The following is a 16,317-nucleotide window of genomic DNA, read 5'->3' on the forward strand; positions in this document are numbered from 1 at the left end:
GCAGATGAGGCGCCTCGGACGGGGCCAGCGGCGCTTCGGAACCCAAGCTGGGGCGACCCTGGAGACGGTGCCCGCCCCTGCTATGTGCTGGCGCCTCGGGTAGAGCGTGGAAGAGCGGCGGCGGGGCCGGGCTGGTGCCGGCGACGCCTCAGGCCTCCTGAGCCTTCCCTCCCTTGGCGGGCAGTGTTTGAGGGCGGCGGCGGCGGTGGCAGCAGCAGCAGCAGCAGCAGCGGCAGTGGGAGCCGCGGGGCCGGAGCCGGGATGGAGGACGTTAACTCTAACGTGAACGCGGACCAGGAGGTGCGGAAGCTGCAGGAGCTGGTGAAGAAGCTGGAGAAGCAGAACGAGCAGCTGAGGAGTCGCTCCGGGGCCGCGCAAACAGCCGTCCCCGGCGCGCAGGGAAGCCCCAGCCGTGGCTCCGCCGCCGCCTCCGGGACCGCTTCTTCCCGGGTCTTCTCTTTGGGCCTGACCTCCAAGGCGGCTGGGCCGGGCCTGAGACGGACAAGCAGCGAGGAGCTGCGGGACGGGGCCACCTCCTTGCTGGCGGCCGGCGAGGGCTGTGTGCTGGACGAGGTGGAACCGCTGCGGCCTGACGAGCTGGAGCGCCTCTTGGGCTGGGAAGAGGAGGAGAGCTGGTGAGCCGGGGACGAGGAGGAGGAGGAGGAGCAGAGCCCGAACTCCCCGAGCCCACATTCGCTCGTAGGGAGGAGGGGTGTGTGTGTAACTAACTGTCCCCAGATGCAGGCTATGTACCGGGAGACCTGTTTGTTCGTCAGGAAGCTGGCAGTCATTTCGTTTTGCTGGTAGAGAAGAGTGGGAGGGGGACGGGCAGGAACCACTGGGCGAAAAGCTTAGAAGGAGAAGAAAGGTACTCGTGTGGTGCTACGGGGAAGGGGGCCGGTGTAGACCTGGAGCGTGTTGTTGATTTGGGTCCCTGCCTGCCTTTATCAGCCTTGCACGCTGGGGAGTAGTAGGAAGGGTCCCCGCTTTGTGTGGCTCCAGGAGGGTGGCTGGAGATTTGGGTTTTTGGAGAGGGGCATGCTTGATGGGAAGTCGCTGAACTTGGCTCTGAAGGGGAAAAACCCCCGCTCCTTTTAAGGGTCTGGTTCCTAAGCCTGCTTGGAAAGGGGGGGCAGAGTTCTTCTGTGGGGAACGTGAGCCTAGAAAATGACCGGGATGGGTGGCAAGGGATGGGGGAAGGTAGTGTGAAACAGGACTCCCCTTCAGGGACTGTGAACGTATCTTCGCTTTGTGTGATGGGGGCAGAGGATGGGGCTGCTTTGTGCAGAACCAAGAGCTGGAAAAAGACGGCCTTCCCTCGGAGGAAGAACAGATGTTTTCCACTCAGTTGTTTCCTCTTCAGCGTTTTTTCAAGAATTGGATTTTTGGCATTTCTCAGAGTTGTGAAGAGAATTATCACATTTACCTTTCACTTTCATGTCATTTGGGGGTTTGTAGGAAAAGCTTGTTGAAAGTACCATCAAAATCACCTTTTCCTTTATTTTTGTATCCCATGGGGGAAATGGTGACCCACACCTTAAAAATCATTTCCATCCCTTATAAATGCTCGAAAAGGATCTCTTTTGGGAGATATGGGATCTTTTATTCATTAAGTTATCACTTCACACTTATCTTTAAAAAGTGAATTAGGGATCAGCTGGGTTTCTCAATGAATTGAGAGCCAGGCCTAGAGTCTGGAGGTCCTGGGTTCAAATTTGGCCTCAGACACTTCCTAGCTGTGTGTGACCCTGGGCAAGTCACCTAACCCCCATTGCCTAGCCCTCACTGCTCTTCTGCCTTGGAACCAATACACAGTATTGATTCTAAGACAGGAGGTAAGGGTTTTTTAAAAAAGTGAAATAGATCTTTTTTGTTAAAATAGAGATTTTAAAAATTAATTAAATCCTTGACAGAATCAGGCAGAGTAGTGTTGGAAAGATGATCCTGTTCATGCTCAATAGAAAACTAGAAGGGATTTTTGGGATCTAGCCATCTTGTTTTAGAGATGATGAAACCACAAAAGTTTAAGGCAAAATTTGAATCCGATAAGTCTCCCTGATTTCCAACAGTTCCCTGTGCTGTGTGGATAAAAAAAAAAATAATAGACATGGTCCCTGTTTATGTTCCTGTTACAGGAAAGAAAGGAGGAGCAGTAAAATAATACTGGAAGGTTGGATGGCTTAAGTTCTGCAGTTCCTTAAGGTTTAGAATCTTGGGACTTAAGGTTTGAAGGAATATTAGAGGTCACCTAGTTCAAACCTCCTCTCACTTATTTTCCAGTTGGGGAACTTTTCCCAAAAATATTTAGTCTCTTGTTCCAAGTTATCATACAGTTAATAAGTGGTAGAGAACACTGCTTCTCAGTAACTCAGTAATTTCATTGGTGTTAGGAATTTCTCATTGAGAAAATTCCCTTTACCCATACAGTAGAGTCCCTTCTATGCAATTTATTGGCCTAGAACTCTAAAACTTTTTAGAGACTGAACACAACAAAGAGAGAGAAAGGCTTGGAACTCATATCTTTGTGGTTTTGAAACCAGCACTATTTGTTATACTTTGCTAACTATAAATGTTGGACTGAATTGAAAAAAAAATTGCATGGAACATATAATAAGCACTACAAGCAGGAACCTTGTAATCTAGAGGGATTTACAGACCCCAATGAATTTGGATAGATTTCTGTGGGTCTCTGAACTTGATAGGGGTAAAAAAAATTACATCTTTATAAACTTTTGGTCTCTTAGCTGGAGACAGTATGGTGGTGATACAGTATGATAAAGTGGTGGGTTTTTCATAAGGAAGGCCTGAGTGCACATCCAGCCTTAAACAAAGCTGTGTGACTTTGGTCAAGTCATTTAATATCTGTTTGTCTCAGTTTCCTCAACTTTAAATGAGGATAATATTGGCACCTAGTTCCTGGGATTGTTGTGAAGATTAAATAAGATAGGAAAGTGCCTAGCACATAGTAAGTGCCTATAAATGCTAGCTATTCACGATGAAGATGATGGTGTATTTTGTTTTATGCATTTTAAAATATCATTCTGAGAATGGCTCTGAAATAAGTTTTGTCAGACTACCAAAGGAAACTAACACAAAAAAAAGTTAAGAAACTCTGACCTAGACTATTTCATAGTAGGGCAAGATCAGTGTGACCTCCATAGGACAGACTTCATTTAAGAGGCAGGACTTAGTGCGATATGGGCTCCTGGAGATATGTGTAAAGAGTATTTCAGGCCAGGAGTAGTGAATAAAGGCTAAGCTATCTAGAACTGATGGAGAAAGACTTTAAATGCCAGAGATACATTTGAATATGTAATTTTAAGTCTGTTTATCACTGGATATTACCAAATATTATCAGGATTGACATTCCTAATGACAGAAATAATACTTTTTTTATTTAATTTTAAAAACCAATTCTGTCTAAAGGAATATTGGATGTATATATAACATATATTGAACTTCAAAAGAACACAGTTATATACATATGGATATACATGGCATTATATATTAAAAACAAATCTTTAATAAATCCTTATCAAGTACTTGTGATTTCAGTTAAAAAAATTACTAAGCATTTATTTTATGGAATATTCTGGAGACACAAAAAACTTAAAAAAGACATAACCTTTTGCCTTTAAGGAATTAGTCTACCATACTGTTTGATGGGAGAGGGAGCAAACAGTTTTAATAGGGAGAGCAAAAGTATCATGTGAATGAGCATATGTTAAACACTTGAGTATAAAGTATAATGAGATCAGATGGAAATTATTGGCAAAATATATGTGGAAGGCTCTATGACTTGACTTTACTCCTATGTATATAAAAGATATATAGAAGATAATAATTATTGTTATGGCTTTAACCAATGACTCAATAAAGGCTTTAGATCTTATTTACTTGTTGTGTGAGAATGTAAACTCCTTTAGGTCAGAAACCGTGTTTTTTTTCCCCTTTCTTTGTATAACCAGGTAACAGTGCCTGATAGAAAGTAAGCCTTTAAATGTTTGTGGACTGAGTGATTTTGACTGCTTTGGCCTTCCTTTACTTACTTATATTTAGTATGGCATTTATTTAGATAGCATGTCTAAAGATGCTTTTGGTTGTGTGGTACCCAGTTTATTGCTAGAATCGTTATTTCAAAATAGAATTTACAAGTATAATTTTTTTTTAATATGGTTATTGATGTCCAGGTCACTTTCAACTTTCTATAATCACTTAAATACCTAATTTACAGTCTTTTCCACCCAAAATTGCTTGCTGTCCTTTCAGGAATTTTTTAATTCCCTGCCTCCTCAATTACTATGACCACCTGCCTCTGACTTGCTATAGTCACACACTAGAGTGGGCATACTTTAGTCCTTGCCATTTCTCTCTCCTTTTTTTTTTAAATCCTTCTGTCTTGGAATCAGTACTGTATATTGGTTCCAAGGCAGAAGAGTGGTAAGGGGTAGGCAATGGGGTTTTAAGACTTGCCCAGGGTCACATAGCTAGGAAGTATCTGAGGCCAGATTTGAACCCAGGATTTCTGGTCTCTGGGCCTGGCTGTCAATCCACTGAACCACCTACCTCCCCTCCCAGTCCTTGACATTTCTAAGCATTGTTAATCCTCAACGTTCACTTTAGAGTTTTATAAATCATGTTTTATGTGTATTGAAATGGGATTTGGAGCTGGGAAATCTATTGGTTCCATTATTAATAACTTGTGGAATCAAAATCTTAGGTAGAATAGGTCTTAGAAATCTTTTGTGATCAAACCTCCCATCCATCTAGTGCAGGAATTTCTGCAACATTCAGGAACTCCCAGTATAGAAACTTCCTTCTCTAATGTTTGCAGGCAATTTGTAATGTATAATGTTAGAGGTCCCTAGAGGACTAAGAAGTTAAATAATTTACTCATCATTACATAGCTAGTATATGAGAGAAATTGGATTTGAAGCCAGTTCTTCTAGAGCCAAAATCTAGCTCTTTATCCATTATGCAACACTGTCCTTTGCTTTAACCAGTCATATTGAACAAAATTTGCCTTATTATAAATGTGAATGTCTATAATTGACTAGTTCTGTCCTATGGAACAACACAAATTTAAACCCTCATGCACACAAGCAACCCTTCAAATATTTGTAAATAACTATCATGAATTGCCTTATTTCCAGGATTAACATCTTCAGTCCTAAATTTTAGTTGCCCCTCATATAACATAATTTTCAGATTTTTTTCTATCCTGTTCTCTGAACAGACTCAGATTGTTTAGTGGCCTTAAAATGTATGTTGCTGGGGCAGCTGGGTAGCTCAGTGTAGTGAGAGCCAGGCCTAGAGATGGGGGTCCTAGGTTCAAATCTGGCCTCAGCCACTTCCTAACTGTGTGACCCTGGGCAAGTCACTTGACCCCCATTGCCTAGCCCTTACCACTCATCTGCCTTGGAGCCAATATACAGTATTGACTCCAAGACGGAAGGTAAGGGTTTAAAAAAAAATGTATGTTGCACTGATAAAAATTGTCTGTGTAATCTAATGTATAGTTGGCACTATTGTTACTTGAGCTGGATACTCTTGTTGTATTTCATTTATTTCAGTCTAAGATTAAAATTTTTAGTGTATTCATCACTGTTATTTGGTTGTATCTAGTCTTTTTTTTTTTTTAACCTTTACCTTCTGCTTAGAATCAGTGCTGTATATTAGTTCCAAGGCAGAAGAGTGGTAAGGGATAGGCAAGGCGGGATTACATGACTTACCCAGGATCACATAGCTAAGAAGTATCTGAGGTTAGATTTAAACCCAGGGCTTCCAGTCCCTAGGCCTTACTTGAAATCCATTGAGCCACTCAGCTGCCCCCTGTGTCTACTCATCATGAGTCCATGAACCACAGTAGGCCAGGTTCTTCTATCCTCCACTATCTCCTAAAGCAGTAATAAAGAACCTTTTAGAGATGGAGTGCCAGGCCCTGCCCCCTCAGAGACTGGATGCCTTGCCCCTCCCCCCCACATGCTGGATGTGTCCCACCCCTGCCCACTCTTACCCTACACAGGAGAAGGAGGAAGTGCTCCCATTGGGTTGCTGGGCAGAGGGGCAAGAGATGTGAAAAAAATGTCAGGCTCCATGGAGAGGGGGAGGGGAGTAGCTCTGCCTGAGTCCCTCTGCCTTTCTAGTAAGTAAAAAACTCTAGGGGAAGGTGGGGGGAATGGCCTAGTGCCCACAGAGTGCTATATGTGCCATCTTTGGCACCCATGCCATAGGTTTGCCATCACTGTCCTAAAGACTGAAAGCTTATGTTTTACTGTTTCTGTGACACTCTCTCATCCTGTGCCATATCCTTCCCTTTTTGCCTTCAATCTTTCCCAACATCAGGGTCTTTTCAAATTCGTTTTTTTCTTGTAATTTATTATGTGACTGGAGTATTTAAGCTTCAGATTCAGTATTTGACCTTCCAGTGAAAGTCTAGATAGTTTTGACTGATGACTGATTTGATTTCCTTGCTGTCCAAGAAAATCTCAGAAGTCTTCTCCAGTGCCAGAAAGTCCAACTTTAACAACCATAAATTGCTACTGGAAAAACCATAGCTTTGACTATAAGCATCTTTGTCAGCAAAGTGATATCTCTGTTTTTTATGTTGTCCAGATTTGCCATTGCTTTATTTCCAAGGAGCAAGCATTAGCATGTTTTAATTTCATGTCTGCATTCATCATCTACAGTGATCTTGAATATAAAATCTGACTCAGCTTCCTAGTTTTCTTCCTTTGTTTGCCAGGAAGTGATGGGACCAGTTGCAATGATCTTAGTTGTTGTTGTTTTCACCTAGCCTTTTATCCCACCTTTTACATACTGTAGTATATACAGCAGCTACACTCCTATAAAACTGCCTCAGGAGATAGACTAAACCAAGTTGAGGGTAAATGGGCAGGTGAGTTAGGGGGATGTCAACCATAAGCATGTGAAGACTTCTATTGGAATGGGTGGATGAGAAGACTTTGTTCCAGTGTTAATGAAGGTGACTGAAGCAGGTGCTGTGGAATTCTTAGAATTTGATCAGGCATCAAAGATGCCAAGATCATCCATTGCATCCTGGGCCATCACCAGTTGTGTCCTGACTTTTGTCTTGCTACTGAACTTTGATGACTCTGGAAAAGAGATTGAGGCTGATGACTTTGTGCAACTCTGCCTCACTTAAATCCAATTCATTTGCAAGTCAAGATCACCCTTTGATATCATTGGCCCTCTTCCAAAATGAAGGATCAACAACAGCAACAAAACAAGGCACAGCATTAGTACTTTATTTTTTTTTTAATCTTAAAACAATCAGTTCCATGCTTCTTGGCCTGCATACAGGTTCCTTAGGAAAGAGATGATTTAGTAATCCATTTATTTGAGGACTTGTCACATTCTGTTGTACTCTCTGTGACACACAGATTCAAAAAATTTCAGTGAAGCAGTTTTTCTTTTCTTCATTATGTAGTGAACATTGACAATTTGGTTTCTAGTTCCTCTGCCTCTTTGAAAACCATCCTGCTCTTCTGGTATTTCCCTTTTCACATATTGCTGAATCCTAATTTTTAGAATAACTTTTTAGGCATATGAAATGACTGCTTTTGTTAAAGAATTTGAACAGTCTTTAAGCATTGCACTTCTTTAGGATTGGGATCTAAACTGATCTTTTTCAATATACTGTTGAGGTTTCCAGATTTGCTGGCCATATTGAGTGCAGCACTTAAAAAGCATCATCTTTTAGGATTTCTAATAGCTCAGCTGGAATTCTGTCACCTCCACTGGACTTAATGTTAGCACCGCTTTTTAAGATCCATTTGATTTCACTCTTCTGAATGTCTGGCTCTAAATCAGTAACCACACCATTATGATTATTATTGATTTTTCTTGCATTGATACTTCTTAATCTTTTCCACTTTAATTAAATCTACTATTTTTGTGTCTTTTATCATGCCCATTTTTGTATGACACATTCCCCTTGATACCTAATTTTATTGAAGAGATAACTTCTTTCCTATTCTGTTGTTTTCTTTCACTTCTTTGCATTGCTCATTTAAGAAAACTTTCTCCTTCCTATTTTTGGAATCTTGAATTCATTAAGTATATCTTTCCATTTCTCCTTTACCTTTGGCTTTCCTTCTTTCCTCAGCTATTTGTAAAGTCTCATCAGATAGCTATTTTACTTTTTTGTTTTTTCTTTGGAATGTTTTTTGTTGCTGCCTACCTGTACAATATTTCCAACCTCTTTCCGTTGTTCTATAGGCACTTTTGTCTGCAAGATCTAATCCCTTAAATCTATTCACCACTTCCACTTCATATTCATAAGGGATATTAATTTAGGTCATATAAATATAGCCTGATGTCCCCCCCCTTTTTTTTTTTCAGTTTAAGCTTGATTTTGTTGTAAGAAGCTCATGATCTGAGCCACAGTCTGCTTAAGGTCTTGTTTTAATTGACTATTTAAAGCTTCTCTTGTCTTTGGGTGTAAAGAATATAATTAATTTGATTTTTATATTGACCATATAATGATGTCCATATGTAGAGTTGCCTTTTGGATTGTTGAAAAAGAGTGTTTGCTATGACCAGAACTCTATTAGCCTCTGCCCTGCTTCATTTTGTGCTCCAAGGCCAAACTTACCTGTTATTCTGATTATTTTTTGATTTTCTTCTTTAGGATTCTGATCCCCTATGATGAATGTGACATCTTTTTTTTAATGTTATTTCTAGATTTTATATGTCTTCACAGAACTGATCAATTTTGACCTCTTCAGCTTCAGTGGTTGGAGCATAGACTTGTTTACTGTGATGTTCAATGGTTTGCCTTAGATTTTTAAACAGCATTCAATCATTTTTTGGGATTATACCACAGTCCTGCTGTTCTCATCCCTTTGTTGACAATGAAGGTTACTCCATTTATTTTAAGGAATTCATAGTCTCAGTAGTATATGTTATTGATTTTATATTCACCCAGTCCTGTTCATTTGAGTTCATTGACTCTCAAGATATTTATGTATAATCTTTTTCAGTTATTGTTTGACCATATCCAGCTTACCTTTGTTCCAAATCTTATATTCCAGGTTCCTATGCTATATTGATTTTTTTAGCATTGAGCTTAACTTTTGTCACTAAAAACATCTCAGCTGAGCTTCCTTTCAGCTTTGACCCATCTACTTCATCAAGTAGTGGAGGTCATTGTAATTGTCCTCTACTCTCTCCGACTAACATGTTGGGACACCTTTGGACCTGAAGGACTCATCTTCTCTGTCATATTTTATCATTTTAATACTGTCCCTGGGGTTTTCTTGGCAAAGGTACTAGAGAGGTTTGTCATTTTCTTCTCTAGTGAATCATTGTTTATCAGAACTCTCTACCATGACCTGCCCATTTTGGGAACTCTACAGGCATAGCTCATAGTTTCTTTCTTTTTTAATTTTTAATTTTATTTTTTGAAAATATTTTTCCATGGTTACATGATTTAAGTTCTCTACCTCCCTTCTTTCCTCCCCACTCTTGGAGCTGACAAGCAATTCCACTGAGTTATATACATGTATTATCACTCAGAACTTATTTCCATGTTATTCATTTTTGTAATGGAGTAATCTTTTAAAACCAAAATCCCAAATCATATACCTAAATAAACAAGTGATAAATCATATGTTTTCTTCTGCATTTCTTCTCCAACTGTTCTCTCTGATAAGTCCCTTGGAATTGTCCTGGATCATTGCATTGCTATTAGTAGCAAAATCTATTACATTAGATTGTCCCACAATGTTTCAGTTACTGTATATAATGTTCTCCTGGTTCTACATAGCTCATAGTTTCATTGAGCTATACAAGTCCCCTCTGACATGAGAAGGCAGTGATTCAGGATCAGTTGATCTGTCTATATGTCTATCTCTGTATACATTTATGTTTGTGTATGTGTGCATATATATATTTAGAAATTTGTATTGCAATGTAGCAGTATCTTTTTCATTTTTTTTTAGTGGACTGTAATTTAGGTCTTAGCTGGTCCTCTTAAATTTTACCTTGTTAATTTTGACCCATCCTTCCCTCATGTTGGAATCTTTTCATGTCTTGATTTTGTTATCCATCAATAAACTTGGGTAGTTGAATTTAAGGAATATGAATGTAGTGGAATATTATATCAATAGAAATAAAAAATTCAGAAAAGCATGGGTAGACTTAGATATACTGAAACATTAAACATAACCAGGAAGATTATATACACTAACAGTAACAGTATAAAAAGGAAAGAAGAATGCAGTAAATATAATGACCAGTCTTGGCTTAGGAGTTACAATGATGGTGCGCTAAGGGTATGGACTTTTGAATATGTTGTCATATAGAGTTGGTATAATGTGTTTGTTAGCTTTACGGAATGAACTTTTTTTCCTGTCTTTTAAAAATATTTGCTAAAAGGAAAGGTTTGATAGGAAAGAATGAGGAGGATATATTTAGAAAATGATTGTAACATATCAGCTTTTAAACGAGAAATATCAGCTTTTAAAATTAAGGGATTGTCATCCTCCATTTTTCTTCTTTTGTTCCAGTGTCTGATGGAAAGTTGACTTTTCTCAATTAAGCTAACCTTTTTACATATAACCTTGATCTCATCTCTTCAAGTAAATTTTCCCCGCCATTTTTTCCTTTTTTTCTATAATACTTAATCTGTTCCTTACTCTTTGCTGCCTGAAACATTTGCAAGTATCTCTTATCCTTTTTTTTTTTTAACCCATACTTTCTGTCTTAGATTTAGTACTAAGTATTGGTTTGAAGGCAGAGAGAGTAAGGCCGTTTGGGGTTAAGTGACTTGTCTAGGGTCACATAGCTATGGAAGTGTTTGAGGCTAGATTTGAACTCAAGACTTCCTATCTCCAGGCCTGACTCTCTATTCATTGAGCCACCTATTTGTTTCAGTCTCTGTTATTTCTTAAAACACACACACACACACACACACACACACACACACACACACACACACACACACACACAACCATTTGACTATTCCATCCTTCAAACTATAATCCTTATCTCTTTTCTCTTTAACTGCCAAAATCCGGGAAAAAAAAGTTTACTATGCTCCTGCCTTCTTTCATTCATTCTTTAATTCTTTTCATTCTGGCTTTCAAGTGCAGCACTGATTTGAAACTGCATTTTTTCACACCTACAAATTGTCTTTTTTTGCCAAATGTGATGGCTTTTTTTCATCCTGAGACAGCTCAAGTGGTGATATGAAGAGAGCATTAGACCTGGAATCTAGAAGAACTCAGCTCAAATCCATTTCTTAGACCAGGATTGACCAACCTTTTCCTAGTTCTAGTGCCCAGAGGGCAAATTTAAGGTATCAATGAGCCCTCCCACCCCCCCCCCCACCCCCATTACTGGAGAGAATTGAGGGAAAAAGTGCTTGCTTTGGGTGGCTAGAGAGAGGGGTGAAGTATGTAAAAAATGTCCTTGGGCACTAGGAAAAGGGGGGAGAGAGCAGCTTCCCAAATGCAGGCTGTGCACTCCTGCCATGGCTTTAGACTTATAAGCTTTGTGACCCTGGGCAAATCTTTTAAGCTCTGATTGTTTCAGGTTCTGTTAACTATAAAATAGAAGTCATAATAGCACCTATCTCAAAGGTTATTATGAGGATCAAATTAGATAAAAGTGCTTAGCTCAGTGTAGTTGCACATAGTAGGTGCTTAATAAATGGTCCTTTTTTTCTTTCCTCCTTTTTCTTCAGCATTTGATACTATTGATTACTTTCTAAATATACTACCACTGAGTTGTCATGAGGTACTTTTAAAATTTGATCTGTTCCTTCTTAGTCTTCTTGGCTGGAAGGTCACCCATGTGTCAAATCCTTTAATTGTTGATTGTGGCCCAAAGTTCTGCTGAGGGCCTTGTTCTCTTTTTTAAAACAACAACAACAAAAAACCCTTTACCTTTCCTCTTAGAATCAACATTATCAACATTAAATATTGGTTTCAAGGCAGAAAAATGGTAAGAGCCAGGCAATGTGCCCAGAATCACACACCTAGGAAGTGTCTGAGGTCAAATTTGAACCCAGGATATTTCCCATTTCTAGGCCTGGGTCTCTATTCATTGAGCCACCAAGCTGCCCCTCTTTTTCTATTCTCTATGTCTCATCAGCTTCCCTAGACTCAGTTATGTATGTTGCTGTCTCCCTCATCTATAAATCCATTCATAATCTTTCTACTTCTTCCTCCCTCCCATTACTGTGAGGGGCAATACTTCCAGTTTCTCAGGTTCACAACCTTGATATACTTTTATATTTGCCACATCTGTCCAATTTGTTGCCTAGTGTCATCAGTTTTACCACCACCCCAGCTAAGATGCTATCACCTCTTACTTAAATTATTATAATAGCCTCCTTATTGGTTGCCCTGTCTATCTCTTCCTTGTCAATCCATCCTCTATATAGTTACCCAAATAGTTTTCCTGAAGCAAAGGTCTGACTATTTCAACTTCACTGCCCTTTGAACTCCAGTGGCTTCCTGTTGCCTATAGATTCAGTCACAAATTACTACCTGACTTTGAAAGCTCTTTATGATCTGGTACCAGGCTTAGATATAATGCTTCTCCTTCATGTAGTCTTTTGTCCTCCCAAACTGACCTTCTGACTGTTCTTTACATAAGTTTCTAGCTATTCTCTCTGTTCTTTGCCTTTGAAATGCCCTCCCTTCTCTACATCTCAGAATTCCTTTTTTCCTTCAAAATTCTGTCAGCTTAAGCATAGCCATCTAGAAATGAAGCTTTTTTCTGATCTGCTCCCCCATTACTCTGTATTTATATCTATCTATCTATCTATCTATCTATCTATCTATCTATCTATCTCTCTGTGTATGTATTTTTCTTTCTCAAAAGAATATAAACTCCTTGAAGGTAGAAAGTGATAGATTTTTTTGGATTTGTATCCCCATGGCCTAACACAGTGCCTGGTACATAGTAGGTACTTAATAGAATATTGATTGAGTTTAGATATCTTTAGCTTGAGAGACGTCATTAGTGGGAATAACTTTTAGAGGATAATTGTGTCCTTACTTATTTGGATCTTTTCCGAGGAAATGTTTGACTTCTGTGTCATTTGATGAAAGAACTAGAACCAGTGGATGGAAGCAATATATCTTCATTTAATTTTAAAGAAAAATTTAACCCTTAGAGCTATGTGGAATGACTTGTTGGTGACATAGTGGTACTGAACATTTTCAAGTAGCCTTTCTGTAGAAGGTAATGAATGCTGTAAGGGCTCTGGAGAAGGGTTTCTAAATTTTGTAAGTTTGTCTCTTCTTAGTTGTAAAAAAAAAATGTAATGGGTTACTTTATAAAGCATGAGAGTCTGGTCATAAGAAATGATGTTTAAGCAGTGTTTTAGTCAAAAAAGGGCAAGGAATTTGGGGTAGTTTACCTAAATTTGAATCCCATCTCCCCCACTTATTGTTTGTATGACTGTGTAGATATCTTTACTTTCCCTATCTGTGGTTGTTTCCCCAACTATAAAAGGAAAAGGGTTGGACTTGACAAGATAGCATTAAAGATCCTTCTCAGCTAGTATGATTCTACTTTGTGTAGCAAGTTGGATTTATAACCCTTAAATATCCGTTTCATCCTGGAATTTAGTTCTCTTTTCATAGAATTTGTATTCTTGGAGCCTGCATACAAGTAATTGTAATTTACAGTATTTTGTGATAAATGTTGGTAGATTCAGAGCGCTATGACAGTCAAGAAGAGGGAGAAAGAACTTTTGTTTAGGGACATTGGTGAAAGACCTTCTCTAGATTCTATATGACATTTTTGAAAAAAACTCTTACCTTCAGTCTTAGAATCAATACTGTGTATTGGCTCCAAGGCAGAAGAGTGGTAAGGGCTAGGCAATGGGGGTTAAGTGACTTGCCCAGGGTCACGCAGCTAGGAAGTGTCTAAGGCCTGATTTGAACCTAGGACCTCCAGTCTCTAGGCCTGTCTCTCAATCCACTGAGCCACCCAGCTGCCCCTGAGGATAAAAGCAGTTTAGAACTTACTGCCTTTAACAATTTATATCTTCCTAGCTTTCCAATATTCCTCCACTTGAGTCCCTTCCACATGCTTTATTTAGGATCCAACTCTACACTGGTCTTCTTGAGATTTCTCACTCCATCTTGGGGAGTGAAGGATGTAACTTGGGTTTTGTGAAGCTATGAGTTTTTTTCCAAAAACTTTTCCTTTTTAGCGCAACTCAAGAAATACAAAATTTTGAGATCCAATTGAGTAGAATATGTACTGTTAAGGTAAAGAAAAAGAACATTTTTATGTCTCATTAATACCAGGAAAAAATAGAGGCACACTTTCCCCCAAATGATATCAATGGTAATAGGCACTTTGACGTTTTCAAAGCAATTTACAAATATTACCTATCTTGATTTTCATAGCAACTCTGAGAGATAGGTACTTTTATCCATGTTTTATGGATGGTAAAACTGAAGGAGAGGTTAAGTGACTTGCTAGGGTCACATAGGTAGTATTGGAGACTAGATTTGAACAGACTTGAAGTCCTTTGTTTTATTCACCCAGCCACCTACCCATTTACTTTGAAATCGAAGTTATTTCCAGATACAACTCCTTTTCCTGTTGAGGTCTTCCTTGGACTAAAAAGTAATTAGTAAAACCAACTGACAAAATGACTTCATCAGCCAATATATGCAACCTTTTACACTTCTGATATGTCTTCCTTCTCTTCATCCTGTTCCTTCCTCTTCCTCCCTTCTCCTTTAGTGGAAGTTGAGTTTCTTCATCTTTTCTCTAGGACCAAAATTGCTTTTTTCAGTTAAAGCTTAGCTTACATTTAGTGTTCTTTTTGTTTGTATTATTTTTTGTTGTTGTTTTTCTGTTGTACTCCATTCTTTTTTGACCCCATTTGGAGTTTTCTTGGTAAAGAGATTAGAGTGGTTTGCCATTTCCTTTTCCAGCTCATTTTACAGAAGAGGAAACCAAGGCAAGGAGGATTAAGTGCCCAGGGTCACATAGAGCTAATAAGTGTTTGAGGACAGATTTGAACTTATGGAGATGCATCTTCTGTGTCCAAATGCAGCATTCTATCCACTGTGCCACCTAACTGCCCCTGTTTACATTATTGTAGTTGTATTATTTTTCAAGTTCTGCTTATTTCATTCTGCATTGGTTCTTTTTCAAAATGAGTTTTTGTTGATGTCTGCTTTTCTGTATCATTGTAGTTATCACTTTTAGCAACTCTGAAATAAACAAAAAATTCAAAATGCTTCTAATTCTTGATCAGTGATCTCTTGCTTCTGCAATAGAGTTGGTGAAGTGGTGGGAAAGAAAGCAGAGGATGCTAAGAATCTATTTCTAGATTGCCAGCAAACCTTTATTTTGTTGTGCTAAATGTTAGATCCTTGTCTGATGACCGACATAACTATATATAATGCTGGAGGAGCTAAAATCATATCAATGAATAAAACCTGAAGAAAGTAGAAGTTGCTTCCGTGAATTGAACAATGACCTATAGGTACTAGTTGGAGAGGTAAAGAAAGGTGTTGGCAGAAAGTGTTCTCTTTTCTGTCCCAAAGATGCAAGAAACATTATTGGTTGGTCATCACTAGTACTTTTGATAAGCGTTTGTATAAAGAATGCCATGAAAATGGTTGTGGTTTATGCACAAACATGGTTGCTAAGGATGAAGTTGTAGAGAAATTCTATGAAGAACTTGATCTGTATCAAATCAACATGCACTCTGATTTTTTGTGACTGATGGAAAGTTATAAAGAAGATGAGAAGAAAATGAGGTCAAGAGAAAGAAATGAGACAAACCAGTGGCTTTCTGATTATACAGAAACCACACCTCTATCATGAACAATTTGTTAAAAAAAAAAAAAAAACCTGGCAGATTCTGGACATGATGGGCACTAAAAAAAAATCTGATGACTATTTTTAAACTAATAAGCAAAGACTTTTCCCTTGAATGCACATTCATACCACTGACTCCAGAATTGGGTGTACCACCCTGATTTATTTAAACAAGATATTGAAAACCAAAATGGGCAATGGAAAACAGAAATAACATCACTGCCTATAATATAATTTAATCAAAAAATTAAACCAATGTAAATTAATGGGTGCAACAGGGGGACTACAAAAGCTCAGAAAGTTTGCCAAATGGAGAAAGATGGTTGCCAAAAACAACTTTAGATTAAAATATAGACTTGTCTGTAAAATATTATGAAGTATGATGGATAGATATGAACAGTATCATCTTATAAAGTAGAACAAAGCAGTATAGAGTAAAACCTTAATAAGCAAGCTTAGCAAGATAACTAGAGTCTAAGATTATTCAAA

General features: G+C 38.7%; 1 protein-coding gene across 2 annotated transcripts in view; it reads left to right on the forward strand.

Annotated features, from left to right (window-relative positions):
* The first annotated feature begins 247 nt into the window (after positions 1-247).
* SLAIN2 (SLAIN motif family member 2) overlaps positions 248-16,317 on the forward strand; it is a 71,711-nt gene continuing 55,641 nt past the window's right edge. For both annotated transcript variants that reach the window (XM_003341426.4, XM_001372105.5), the window contains exon 1: positions 248-635. In XM_003341426.4, the coding sequence (XP_003341474.1) occupies positions 262-635 (374 nt within the window). In that variant the 5' untranslated portion in view covers positions 248-261. The remainder of the gene's footprint in view (positions 636-16,317) is intronic.

The sequence above is a fragment of the Monodelphis domestica genome, chromosome 6, assembly GCF_027887165.1.
Source record: "Monodelphis domestica isolate mMonDom1 chromosome 6, mMonDom1.pri, whole genome shotgun sequence".
In the NCBI taxonomy this organism is placed as follows: domain Eukaryota; kingdom Metazoa; phylum Chordata; class Mammalia; order Didelphimorphia; family Didelphidae; genus Monodelphis; species Monodelphis domestica.